The sequence below is a fragment of the Anabrus simplex genome, chromosome 3 (assembly GCF_040414725.1).
Source record: "Anabrus simplex isolate iqAnaSimp1 chromosome 3, ASM4041472v1, whole genome shotgun sequence".
Lineage (NCBI taxonomy): Eukaryota > Metazoa > Arthropoda > Insecta > Orthoptera > Tettigoniidae > Anabrus > Anabrus simplex.
In genome coordinates, this window is record NC_090267.1 from 60,344,090 (window position 1) to 60,357,893 (window position 13,804).

The 13,804-nt window shown below is 39.6% G+C and overlaps 1 protein-coding gene across 2 annotated transcripts in view; it reads right to left on the minus strand.

The window, feature by feature from the left end:
• LOC136867003 (organic cation transporter protein) overlaps positions 1-13,804 on the minus strand; it is a 231,084-nt gene that overhangs the window by 24,562 nt on the left and 192,718 nt on the right. For both annotated transcript variants that reach the window (XM_068226994.1, XM_067144101.2), the window contains one exon: positions 10,272-10,399. In XM_068226994.1, the coding sequence (XP_068083095.1) occupies positions 10,272-10,399 (128 nt within the window). The remainder of the gene's footprint in view (positions 1-10,271; positions 10,400-13,804) is intronic.

Here is a 13,804-nt window from a genome sequence, read left to right on the forward strand (position 1 = left end):
GAGTCCCACTATCGGCAGCCCTGAAGATGGTTTTCCGTGGTTTCCCATTTTCACACCAGGCAAATGCTGGGGCTGTACCTTAATTAAGGCCACGGTCGCTTCCTTCCAACTCCTAGGCCTTTCCTATCCCATCGTCGCCATAAGACCTATCTGTGTCGGTGCGACGTAAAGCCCCTAGCAAAAAAATAAACAAATGAAGTAGGCCAGAGATATGTGTCTCCGAAAAGGAGGGCTGGCTATTGTAATTGAGAGGAGTCAAGAATCCGGCGTAGCTAATGAATGAGTGATGGTTGCAGGACAGTGAATGACCGTCCCCTTCTTTTTTTTGTGAGTGTTCGCATTTCGCCCTCGCGACAGAGCGGCCCCGCTGGGCTATTATAGTCAAGGCTTGAGGCTATGGATCTCCCCCGTAATTGCTCGTTGTTTTTAACTAGTTCAGCTAAGACACTTCTGTGAATGATAATATCACGGTAATATAAAAGGTAATTAATAAATGAATATGGATCTCCCCCCAATATCCGGTGATATGAGACCGTAGCTAGTTAGGGATTTCGCTTTCAGGAATGCACCTCTCAGTCGGGATTCATCCAGTTCGAGCCCCGGGATCGGCAGGGGACACCTTGGGCAAGCTTCCATTAAGCTTGCGCCGGGAGGCAGAAGATACTGATAACTATGTTTTCCTTACAGGAATAGCCTCCTTTATGCATTACGTGTATATAACTGTGTGTGTGTGTGTGTGTGTGTGTGTGTGTGTGTGTGTGTGTGTGTGTGTGTGTAATATTTAATGTGCATTCATTTTGAGTTCAAACAGAACCTATGTTCAACGTTGTATTGTCTTGGTGACAGATCGGGGAAGTCCGGGGGGATTTTAGCTAATGGTATGTGTGTTTTGTCTATGTATTATGTAAATATATCTTTTAATATGGTAATCATGTAGCGCAGGAACCGGTTAATTACGTGCTAAGAACAGAAATTAGTAAGTCAGGGACATCAGCTCATCCCATGGTGTGATCGACAGAATATTAAAAAATATTCAACAAAGGTATGAACTAATGAGGGAAAGATAGACGGTAGTGGTCGCAATACCTCAGTCATACCTTTGTGCAGACGATACCCATAGGCGAGTCGAATTTTAAAGTGTTAACAATTTCTTTTGCTCCTGTATGCGGAGAATTCATTGTATAGGGTTGTATCTATTTTTTTATTATGCCATATTTTGAATAAATTAGTCTTTGTAAACCCTCAATTATATGCCTCTTGTCATTTGTAGCAGTGCTAAGCAGTATCCATTAGACAGTTGAACCCAGAGAATCCTACTTTCAGATTACATAAGGCTCCATCTTACATATTTGTTGTTTTATTTTTCCTTTCTTTCGAACGTAACCACCCCCCAAGTGCTCGAGCTGCTCGAGCTGCCGCGGCCAGCACAGAAAGTAGGAAGGGGACCGGTTCGAAGCCCGTTAGGGAAGTCGAGCCGCTCCTTACACTAGTCTCGTCCGTGGGTGTTTACCCAGTTAGGTGCGGGTCTTCCATTCGAGGCCCGGAAGGGTGTAGTAGCTTATATGGATCATCTACTGAGAGGTACCGTACCGTACCGTACCAGCGGGGAGGAATTCTGCACGTGACAATGTAGTAATCACGTCGACCTATGCTGACGACTTGGCCTTAATCGCAGATTGTGCTAAATCCTGAAGTAGAATATTTTGGAACACGAAAATAGGTGCATGAGTACCATATGAAAATCTGAGACTAAAGTGTTTCAGTAGGTAAATAACCTAAGGGAATTGAATTTCATCTTGGGGATGCAAAGCTGGAACACTTAGAGAAGGTCAATTATTTCGGATTGTATTCTCCCCGGATGGTGGTAAGTGAGATTGTACCAAGGTGTAGCAGAGATAATGCAGTGACATCTACATTTACACCAGTCTGTTTTCAGACCAACTTTACTTTACGGGAGTGAAAGCTGGGTGGACTTAGGATATCTTATTCATAACCTACAAGTAACAGACTTAAAAAGTACGGTAGTGAGAATGATTTCTGATGCAAGCAGGTGGGAACAATAGGAGGAGGGTACTCGGAAAAAGGAGATAGGGGTAAATTAGAAATGAACTCGATGGATGAAGCTGTACGCATAAACCGGCTTCGGTGGTGGGTTCATGTGAAGCAGATAGAGGAGGATAGGTAACTTAGGAAAACAATGGACTCAGTTGCGGCGGGTAAGAGAAGTAGAGGGAGACTAAGATGGTGATGGTTAGACCACTTTTTAATGATTTTATATTAACAGGTACAGTACTAAATGAGGTCACAAAACTAGTTACAAGCAAAAGATGGTGACGGAGGCTTGCAGACTGTGCGCTGAAAGGCATAACAGTTTATAATGAAGATGTATAATAATAATAATAATAATAATAATAATAATAATAATAATAATAATAATAATAATAATAATAATAATAATTTCTTTATTTCTTATTCCGTTTACTGTCCAGGGCTGGTTTTCCCTCGTACTAAGTGAGGGATCCTACCTCTACCACCTCAAGGGCAGTGTCGTAGAGTGTGAGACTTTGAGTCGGGGTTACAACTGAGGAGAAGAACCAGTACCTCGCCCAGGCGGCCTCACGTGCTGTGCTGAACAGTGGCCTTTTAGAGGATGTGAAGATTAGAAGAGGCAGAGAAGGAAGAGGAAAGGAAGCGGCCATGGCCTTAAGTTAGGTACCATTCCTGCATTTGCTTCAGGAGTATTGGAAAACCACGGGAAACGACTTCCAGCATGGCTCGTTGGAAATGCAACCCTTCTCTACTCAGCCGACCTCCCGAGGCTGAGTGGACCTCGTTCAAGCCCTCGTACCACGTTTCAAATATCGTGGCAGAGCCGGAAATCGAACCCAGTCCTTCAGGGTTGGCTTCTAATCACACTAATCACTACACCACAGAGGCGGAATAATAATAATAATAATAATAATAATAATAATAATAATAATAATAATAATAATAATAATAATAATAATAATAATAATAATAATAATAATAATAATAATAATAATAACGCTTTTTGTAATTTCCTAGTCATCTGTTCATAGATTGGTTTCATGCAAACCTCTATGCCAGCGTATCCTGTGCTAGCCTCTTTATATCTACTTAAATACTGCATCCTACAAATACCTCCATTTTTTATAATTGCCTTTACGTCGCACCGACACAGGTAGGTCTTATGGTGACGATGGGGTATGAAAGGGCTAGGAGTGGGAAGGAAGCAGCCGTGGCGTTAATTAAGTTACAGCCCCAGCATTTGCCTGGGAAAACCACGAAAACGGTCTTTAAGACTGCCGACAGTGGAGGGTCGAACCCACTATGTACCGAATGACTTTCATTTGTCCACAAGAATAATAATAATAAGAAGAAGAAGAATAAGAAGAAGAAGAAGAAGAAGAAGGCCCGCTTGTGTGGTGTAGTGTTATTAATTGCCACCCCGGAAGCCCAGGTTCGATTCCCAGCTCTGCCACGAAATTTGAAAAGTGGTACGAGAGCTGGAACCGGGTCAATTCAGTCTCAGGGGGTCAACTCAGCAGAGAGGGCGTTCGATTCCCACCTCAGCCATCCTCGAAATGGTTTTCTGTCGTTTCCCACTTCCCTCCGGGCAAATGCCGGGATGGTACCTAACTTAAGGCCACAGACGCTTCCTTCCCTCTTCCTTTTCTATCCCTTCAGATCTTCCCATCCGCCAACAAGGCCCCTGTTCAGCATAGCAGGTGAGGCCGCCTGGGCGAGGTTTTGGTACTCTTCCCCATCTGTACCACCCCGATCCAACGTCGCAAGGCCCAGAACACTGGCCTTGAGGCGGTAGAGGTGGGATCCCCCTCTGACTCCGAGGGAAACAACAACTACTACTAAACGTTTTCATTCCTCCCCTGAAGGTGGGGGCGGGCCTCTTAGACGGTGACACCGTCTCTAAGGCCGGGAGATTTGTTACGGTGAAGGAGATGTGCGGAGAAGGTGAAGGGGTAGGCGGCCGTGGCCTACAATACAAACTGTCCCGGCATTGGCCTTAGTGCAGGAGAATGGAAAACCACGGAAAACCATTCTCAGGACAGCCGACGGTTGGGGCCAGGTGTGAAGTCCAGCCCTGTGCCCCTGTCCCGTCTCCCGAATGCAGAGGCGTGGAGCCACGGTAGAGCCGTGGCCACCTATCCTCTGCTCGGTATCCGGTCGGAGTACAGAGCTGTTGGACCACGGGCAAGGGACGAAACCCACTCTGCATCTACCGACCCCGAGGGAAAAACCAACCCTGGAGAGTAAACGGATTAAGAAAGAAAGAAGTAATAAGGATATTTTACAGCTACTTTCACGCAATAGCTACAGCTCTTTAGGTTGACGTTTTTTGACAGGGCATTGAAAACTCAACCCTCCAGTTCTCCAGTAATGTTTCGTCATTGTCTCTATGTAGGCATAGAAAGGGATATTACGCCTCAACAAGAGGAATGTGTTCACTGGACATTCTTGCACTCTAGTAGCACGTAGAGTAACGACTATGTGTTGTGCTGCTATCTGGTGACATAAGGTAGTGACGATTAACGCCGTCGTTGGCAAATGTCTGAACTACTTGCGCCGCCATCTAGACAGTGCTGACATCTCATTGGATTTCCGCAATCACAACGAAGTAAAGAGCTGTAGTACATAAGGGCATCAAATGCTTCTCGAAAGCTACAAGAGATGGCACTGTGGGAGTTCAATGTTCATTCGTCTACACTCCTTCGAATGGTAAACCTGAATATCAGATAAATGTTGGTAACAGCATTGTAATTACCGCAGTCTAGGGTAATTCGTTTTACCAATTAGAGGAATTCTTTATATTTTTTTACAATTTGCTTTACGTCGCACCGGCACAGATAGGTCTTACGGCGACGATGGGACAGGAAAGGGTTAGGAGTGGGAAGGAAGCGGCCGTGGCCTTAAGTACGGTACAGCCCAGCATTTGCCTGGTGTGAAAATGGGAAACCACGGAAAACCATCTTCAGGACTGCCGACAGTGGGATTCGAACCCACTATCTCCCGAATACTGGATACTGGCCGCACTTAAACGACTGCAGCTATCGAGCTCGGTTAAAGGAATTTTAGGGTAAGATTAATTTTAGGGTAGTTATTAATATTTAAATTAATGTTTATATTAAATATTCATATTTATATATTTATATAATCCTCCATATTCGGCTTTCCCTCGAACTCAGCGAAGTATCCCACCTGTACCGCCTCAAGGGCAGTGCCCTGGAGCGTGAGAATGGGGAGGACGACCAGTACCTCGCCCAGGCAGCCTCACTTGCTATGCTGAACAGGGACTTTGGGGGAGATGGGTAGATTGGAAGGGAAAGGCAAGGAAGAGGGAAAGGAAGCGGCCGTGGCCTTAAGTTAGGTACCATCCTGACATTTGTCTGGAGGAAAGTGGGAAACCACAGAAAACCACTTCCAGGATGGCTGACGTGGGAATCGAACAGCCTCTATTCATTTGACCTCCTGAGGTTCAGTGCACCCCGTTCCAGCCCGCGTATCACGTTTCAAATTTCATGACAGAGCCGGGCATTGAACCCATGCCTCCGGGGATGACAGCTAATCACACTAACCACTACAGCACACAGAAAAAAATACTTTTATATAAACATTAAGTGCCAGAATTTGTACCTAGACGTATCTTTAATTAGTGATTATATAAAATTGTTTTCATTTTCTCTTTAGATTTCTTTTTCTCTTATAAATTGTATATTTTTTCTGTTCTCCTTGGTGTCTTCCATTCTCTGTTTAATAACTTAACAAGAGTGTGAAGTTCAGGGACATTTTAGATTTTTCCTATCTCCTTCCCAACTATATATTTCAATCTGAAATTTCTTGTTTCAATAATGGCTTCTAGCATGTGTGCCACTTCCATATCTTTACTGCACAAAATACATAAATTTTGCTCACATTTTGTCTTCGTATATACTCATTGAGAGCTCAGAATTGAACTCCATGTTTGTTAGGTATTATTGTTACTATTATTACTTAGAGTGCATATTAATTCAGTGGAAATTAATGTAAGTCATTATTTCTGATGCTGATGTCTCATATCACCCTTACTGTTGTAAATTAGTTAAATCGTGGTGACCTGTACCAAAGCTTCTTATCTCGCAAACCTCTTTCACAGGAAAGAAAGGAAAAATTAATAACAGGACTCAAAAGATATTGGGAACGAAAACAAGCATCCCAAAAGAATTAGTCATAAACACTTCTTAATGGGCTTAAATCGTCAATAATACTAATTTTAAATTAGGATAATTGGGTTAAATTTTGATCATGTGCGGCCATAGCCCCCTTTTACGTCCGGATGCACTCTGGTTTGACCACCATGTTGTAGTGTATGATTGCTCACTGATGGATATAGATTTCTTGTTTAATTATTATTATTATTATTATTATTATTATTATTATTATTATTATTATTATTATTATTATTATTTGCCCCTTGGTTTGGGGTCGCAGATGGAGAATACACCCATGGTATCTCCTGCTTGTCGTGAGATGCTTCTAAAAGGGGCCCAGGGTCTCTGAACTTGGGAGCGTGGGCTGTCAACCACAGCGCCCTTAGTGGAGTCCCAGCATTGCTTCCACTTACTTGAGCCAGGCTCCTTACTTTCATCTGCCCTGTACGACCTCCCTTGGACAGCTCTTGTTCTTTTCCGATCCCGACGGTATGAGGTCTACGGAGTCTTTCATTTTCACGCCCGTTGTGGCTCTTTGTCGGTGTGGATTGCGGATTAGAATTCACCCACGGTAACCTCTGCCAGTCGTAGAAGACGACTGAAAGGGAAAGCCGAGTAACTCCCGCGATAAGGAGTCCTCTTCCACCACGCTAACGGCCTCTTAGGAAGGCGGATGTGCAGGTGAAGGTTCGGGGCAATCTGTTGCCCTTGGGTAGGGAAACCGTCCCTAAAAGCGGAAGAATCTCTAGGTCAACGGCATGAAGATGTAGAAAGCAACGGGAAACTACTACATTAGAGATCGTAAAGATATCCCACGTACAGTAGCCATGCTGAGTTCTGATGACAGTGATGATTCTACTGATCATGGACATTGGGAGCCAAGATCTGGTTGGAGTAGGAACAGAAACGAGACCTCTCCGATCGTCATCCCGCGAAATCCTCGCAAGGAAAACAGTTATCTTTTTATAACTGGCACATGGAATGTAAGAACATTGCTTAAACTGGGAAGATTGGAGAAACTAAAATATTCAGTGGTGAAGAACAGATTAGATGTTCTAGGTGTATGTGGTACAAGATGGGCTGGCAGTGGTAATTTCAGATCTGAGGACTTTCGAATAATTATTAGTGGCAACAATAGAACCGCAAGTAGTGGAGTGACAGTCGTATTGATAGGCAAATTGCTCCACAATTTTGAGTACACTTATATTAATAACATAATCCTAATGGTGACAGTAAAAGCCAGAGCAGTGGACTTGGTCTTAATACAAGTGTATTTCCCTACTACCAACAGTAAGCATGACGATGTAGATGAGATATATGAAAACGAAGTACTAGTTGAAATCGTGGACAAGAACTCCAATGTGATTTTGATCGCTGATTTTAATGCTTCTGCAGGTTCAAATGAATATGTTCAATACAGTGGTAAATTTGGCCTGGGAGAAATAAATTCAAAGAGCAGAAGACTGTTAGAATTATTTGAGCAGTACGAGTTGGTTAAGTATATCAAACACATGCTTTGAGGTTCCCAAAAGAGGACGTTATACTCGTAAGGCCCCTGGAGACACAAGAACATACCAGACTGGCTTTATAGTAGTTAAATAGAGGTACAGAAATCAAGTGAAATCCAGTCATAGTTATCCAGGTGCTGAAATCGACAGTGATCACATTCTTGTTGCACCAAAATCTGATGCCAGGTTCAAGAAGTTACAAACACTCAGACAGAAGAAGTGGGTCCTAAATAAACTTCAAGATTTTAGTGTATTACAAACATTCAAGAATGATACCAAAGTGAAGAAAAGTAACTCGGGGTGGGATAATATATAAAGTGGCTCAGAGATATCTGCCACAGAATTCCTCAGTAGAGCAAAATTAGAACCAATGGAACCATGGATGACCTCAGAAATTCTAAATCTCAATGAAGAAAGGAACAGATTAAGGAAAATGCAATTTAAATAACACAAAGAATCAAAAATCTTGATAACATTGAAATGCCGACTAGAAAAAGACATCTGGATGAAAGGAAGTAAGAGGAGAAATCGAAAATGCTTTGCAGAATGGGTATTCTGATAAAACTTACTTCAAGATAAAATCTCTGGGCTACAAGAAAAGAACTAAAAGCAATGTGATAAAAAATAAAAATGGAGAACTGATCTTTTAAATCGAAGATATTAGTGATCCATGGAAAGAATACCTTGAAGACTTATGTGATAAAGAAGATATTGTCAATACTGAATAATATTTGTAGGGCGTGGAATCAGTTCAAGAAGTCGACACAGGACCACCCATCACTACAGCAGAGTTCGATGCAGCACTGTCTAAACTAAAACAGAACAAAGCTACTGGTGTGGATGTCATTCCAGCATAACTCTTGAAAAACTGTGATTGTACCATAAAAACGGTATGTTTGAATGCTACGAACAAGGAACCTTAGCGACTGATTTTATTAAAAGTAAAACAATTACACTCCCCCAAAATGGAAATTGATGCGATTGTTCGAATTATAGAACATTAGCGATCCTTTCTCACATTTCTAATATTTTACTTATCATCATTAAAGACAGAATTAGAAGGAAAATAGAACAACAATTGGATAACGGTCAATAGGGCTTTAGAACACAGAAAGGAACTAGGGAGTTATATTAGCATTACGTCACATTCTGGAAAGAAGGATAGAAGTCAACAGGAAAACTTATGTAGCATTTATTGACTTGGAAAAAGTCTTTGATTATGTTGAGTGGAAATTACTCTTTCAAGTAATGAGGAATATGGGACTTGTCTGGAAAGACAGGCGCCCTATATTCTGAATCTCTATAAAGTTCAAACGACGGAAGTTAATATTAATGGTACTGAAAGAGAAGCAAAAATTGGAAGAGGGGTGCGACAAAGTTGCGCATTGTCACTATATTTCTTTAACTTGTTCTTAGAAAATGCAATAAGAGAAATGAAAGAGCATACTAAAGGGGTGAATTTTAATGGTATTCAGGTTCAAAATATCCACTTTGCGGATGATATCGCTATATTAGATAATTCTGAAAAGGATATGCTAGGAACACTCAACAAATCCTTAGAAACATTTAAACTAAAAGTAATATAAAGAAAACTAAATTCATGAAAGTAGACAAAAAGAAGCCGACAGGCAGAAACACTTAAAATTAAATAACACACTCATAGAACAAGTAACAGAATTCTCCTATTTGGGTAGTGTAATTACTTCTGATAACAGATCCCTTTCAGAAATAAAGAAAGAATAGTGGTAGAAAAATAAGCCTTCCAAAATAAGAAAATCTTATTGCTAAACCACCATCTCAGTTTGGAGACCAGAAAATCATTTATCAAGACCTTTGTTTGGAGTGTACTACTGCATGGGAGCGAAATCTGGTCTTTAGGGAAACAGTAAACAACAAAACTTGAGGCTGCTGAAATATGGTTTTGGAGAAGAATTACAAAAAACAAGTTGGATGGATAAAAACAATCTTGTTTTAAAGAACGTAAAAGACGAAAAGAGAAGAGGAAAAACAGAGTTCCTGCGACACGTTCTGAGACATGACTCTCTTCTCCAAACCATCACTGAAGTTAAATTACTGGGAAAGAGACCCAGGGGACGAGCAAGAATGTCATCTTCAGGATCTCCATCGGTGAAGTGGCATGTGGTTCATATAGAAACATGAAGAGGCTAGCAGAAGATCGTCATATGTGGCTACAACGACAAGGCATTGCCTTTCATAGATGATGATGAGATTATTATTATTATTTACATGTAAAATGCTTGGATGTCTAAGTTCAAATTTCTTCAAAATTGTATCGAATATTACTTAACAATCTGTATCATACTAAAAATGTTTCAAAACTTTCTGAGTGTTCATTTCCGGCAGGCTTCTCTATATTTACTCCTGACAAATGTCACTACTTCGAGCCTATAAAATAGATCATCTAAAATGTGTAACATTTCACCATAAAACACCTCAAATAATTAGTAATAAGTGATGAAGAATGTTCAGTTTTGATAATAACTTATCCTAGATTTGATTAATTGAAAATACTCACTTGCCGAATGCCTCGCCGTCTTCCAAGGTGTCTGGTAGTGGACATCCTTGAGTTTCGGGCAGAAAACTGAGAAACAATGCTCCCAACAACGGGGCAACACCCAGGATTATGTAAGGCCACGGCTCGTCCTAAGGAAGAAGACATTCTTATGTTAAAACGTAAGAAGAAGAAACGGTTACAAAATCAGGTACGAATGTTTACGAATGTGTTTGTATTACTTTCGTCGAGTTGTTTATTCATATTTATGTTTACAGTAAAAAGTTCAAGCAATCCTTTGATGAAAGACACGTTATATTTGAGGCAAAATACACCTTCGACAGATCTAGAAGGTTGAAATCAATACATGTTCCTGGTAAGAAGTACTGTACAGTAAGCATAGACCTCCGATCTGGTATTCACTCAAAGAGGACGAGGCTAAAGGTGTAGAGCTGGACTGGAAGATGTGGCGAACACTCAACCATTTCTGAACAGAAGTAATACAAGTGAAGACCAACCAGACAATATAGGATTTTAAGGACAAATATAACATTCTGTTTGAATTTGGCTAAGTTACAGATATGAACCACATCCTGAACTGCCCTGCCAGTCAGTTGCAGTATACCCTTGAATATTTGTAGATGAAATGAAACCCAACAGTTGAGGTAGACCGAATCATTGTTAAAATACTCTAAGGAAATGATGCCTGGACACAAAATTTGAAAGCAAGTAGTTGGTTTTATGTGCATAAAGATGAAGACAATAGGCAGTGAGTTTTATCGTCTAACATGTTCCATGTTCACACTTAACCTAACCCACATTAATGAAGCACCGTCATACGACGTCTAACTTACACCTTCCTCTAGGTGATGTCACCGTATTCAGTGATTTCCAAGTTGTCCACTTTTTAGCGAGATAATTCTGAACTTTTGGCAGGTGTTATCCCTCCAGACACATGATAAATCTTCGTCTTCTTGAGTTACCGATAGCAGAAGGCAGTAATTTGTAAACAAACATATACATCAATTCATTCGACATCTACTGCATTGAAAATAATTCCAAATATACAGAAGAAGGAATATAAGTTACATCAAATTAATGTTCATGCAAATAATTTCTTTTTCAAATGAAGCTTTTAGAATATCTGGTGCTTGTGGTAACTCATTGAAAAGATGTGAATGGTTCACTTTTGGACAGATTTTGTGGAGAAAGGTGAAATGGCGTCCATTGCCTAACACGCGTATTAAGAACCAAATTTGTTTCAATGCACTAAATGAATTGAAAGATGCTAATTTCCTAATACTTCACATGTTTAACATACCTATGTTGCGCCGTTCCCGCGTCCAGGTAAGGGCGCACAAGATCCAGACTAACTCTAATTACAAATGGTACTCGCTGTTCAAAGTTGTGGGCTATGAATTCCGCTAGAGAAAGCACGCCGGATACTTCGTGGTAAATCCTAACTTACGTCGAAGGACGTCTCCTACACGCTATTAGTTAGATTCCACATATATCACCAGAGAAATCGCAAGTAAAAATTAAAAAAAATTACAGTCTTACAACTAATAACTATCCTAGAAAGACATTTAAAGAATTATGAGGTTTCATAATACATCATTTATTGACCACTCAGTTCAAAGAATGAAGAAATGTTTCCCTAATCCATCATTAAATCATGTAGCATTGAGTAATGTACCTCGTCGTATTCATGGAATTCCTTTTTATCTAGTCAAAATCGCTTGAAAATGTTTTCTCGATCTCCATCGATCTTTAATTTAAAGTACACTAGTCTAATACTGTCAAATTGGAGTAAAAGAAAAGTTAAGTTCGTGAAATTAATAACAAGTAATAAAGTCCTAGGCCATAATTATATCAGTCCATTAAATTATTGGCCACTTGAAATCTTTTGATAATTACGTAAAATATTAAATAGTATTTGGAAAATCAGCTAAAAAGTGGAGTATTAAACGATTAAAAACATACTAAATGACAATGAAAACATTAGATGCATCTAACAAAGTAAAAATGAAAAGAAAATTACATCAATTACTATGTACATCATTTCAGATCGAGGTCGTCTATGAGAATGTAGAATGCAGTTTAAAATATTCGGTAAATATTTCTTTAAGAGTTGGAATCACCTCCTCTTGAACGAAATTGCTCCATAAATTAACTAAAATTTCTGTCAGCTATTATTTAACTCATACTTGATTAACGAAAAACGTTATCCTGTGCTGCACTTTACGTTTTGTGTCCATACACAACTGAAAATAACATGGAAAATCGTTTTCATCTTTAGGTTTCATGGTATTCAAACTTCTTGTTTCTTGGTGTTTTATCTTAGTATAAGGAAATCTATTTACGCTTTAAGTCGAAATTTATCTTAAAATAGCATAATCATATGACATGTGGCAAATTCTACGAAATTATTATCTTATTTCAAGGTTATCAATTAATTCAAGTGCGTATTTTAGCTAAAATTGCAGTAATGAACGTATCTTGCTATATTTCTACCAAAACATATCACAAGTAGAAAATCTATCTTGTCAGAAGACTCTTCAACTAATAATCCTCATATGTGTAACTAAGTCACCAGTGATATTTCAGAGTGTCTAAATAAAATCTGAAATTAGCTTGTCATGTGAGAAAGTTCTCTATAATCGTTAGAAATATGTTAGTGAAGGCTAAATTATTGTCATCGCTCACATCATGGTTCGTTTGATGATCCCTAATATTTATAATAACACTGCTCTAATAGTGCTGAGATCGTATCCTAAGCTACCTCGAATATACTTTGGGTTAAAGTCATCGACTGAAAGTAGCACTATTTCAATATCTACCTCAGAATGCATAAATTGGAAATAACATCATCTCAAATAAGACTACTATAATCAACCTCTCGAAGAATAGTAATTATCACCATCACTAAACATCACCATCCTATATCATTACTCTTATTCATCAACCATCATTCCATACTTCACGTAAAAACATTTCATTACACAATAAACACATTATTTCATTAATCTCGACGTATATGTATCACAATCTCCTCATATTACAAAATTATTCCTACTGTCATAGTGTCAAAAACGTATCATAATTTTGAGATGTACTATTTCATATCTTTACCGTAAACATTTCCTATATACGATCTCTTATGATATTAGCCTGGTAGAATTACCACACATGTGTCATTAACTTTTATTCCACACTCTGTGCACTTCACTGACAACGAGCGAAATACGAATTACCTTCTCTCACTTCGCATTGACATTACGAACGGTTATCACTGGCTGACTACGCCTACATGTGGACTTGACATTAAAGGTAGAAGAATACCTACATCCTGTAACCTCACTTTGATAACCACTTACGCAAATACTCGCACTGTCATAAATTATGACAACACATAGCCAAAAAGTAAGAAAAATTTCTTACTTACAATTGCGACTTATAGGGGACTTATCTTTGCTTAAGGAATCCTGCTGCCATCTCGCATCTGGTCGTTGATATGCGGAAATCGCTCCATGGTTCTCTCTTAGGTATTTGGGTAC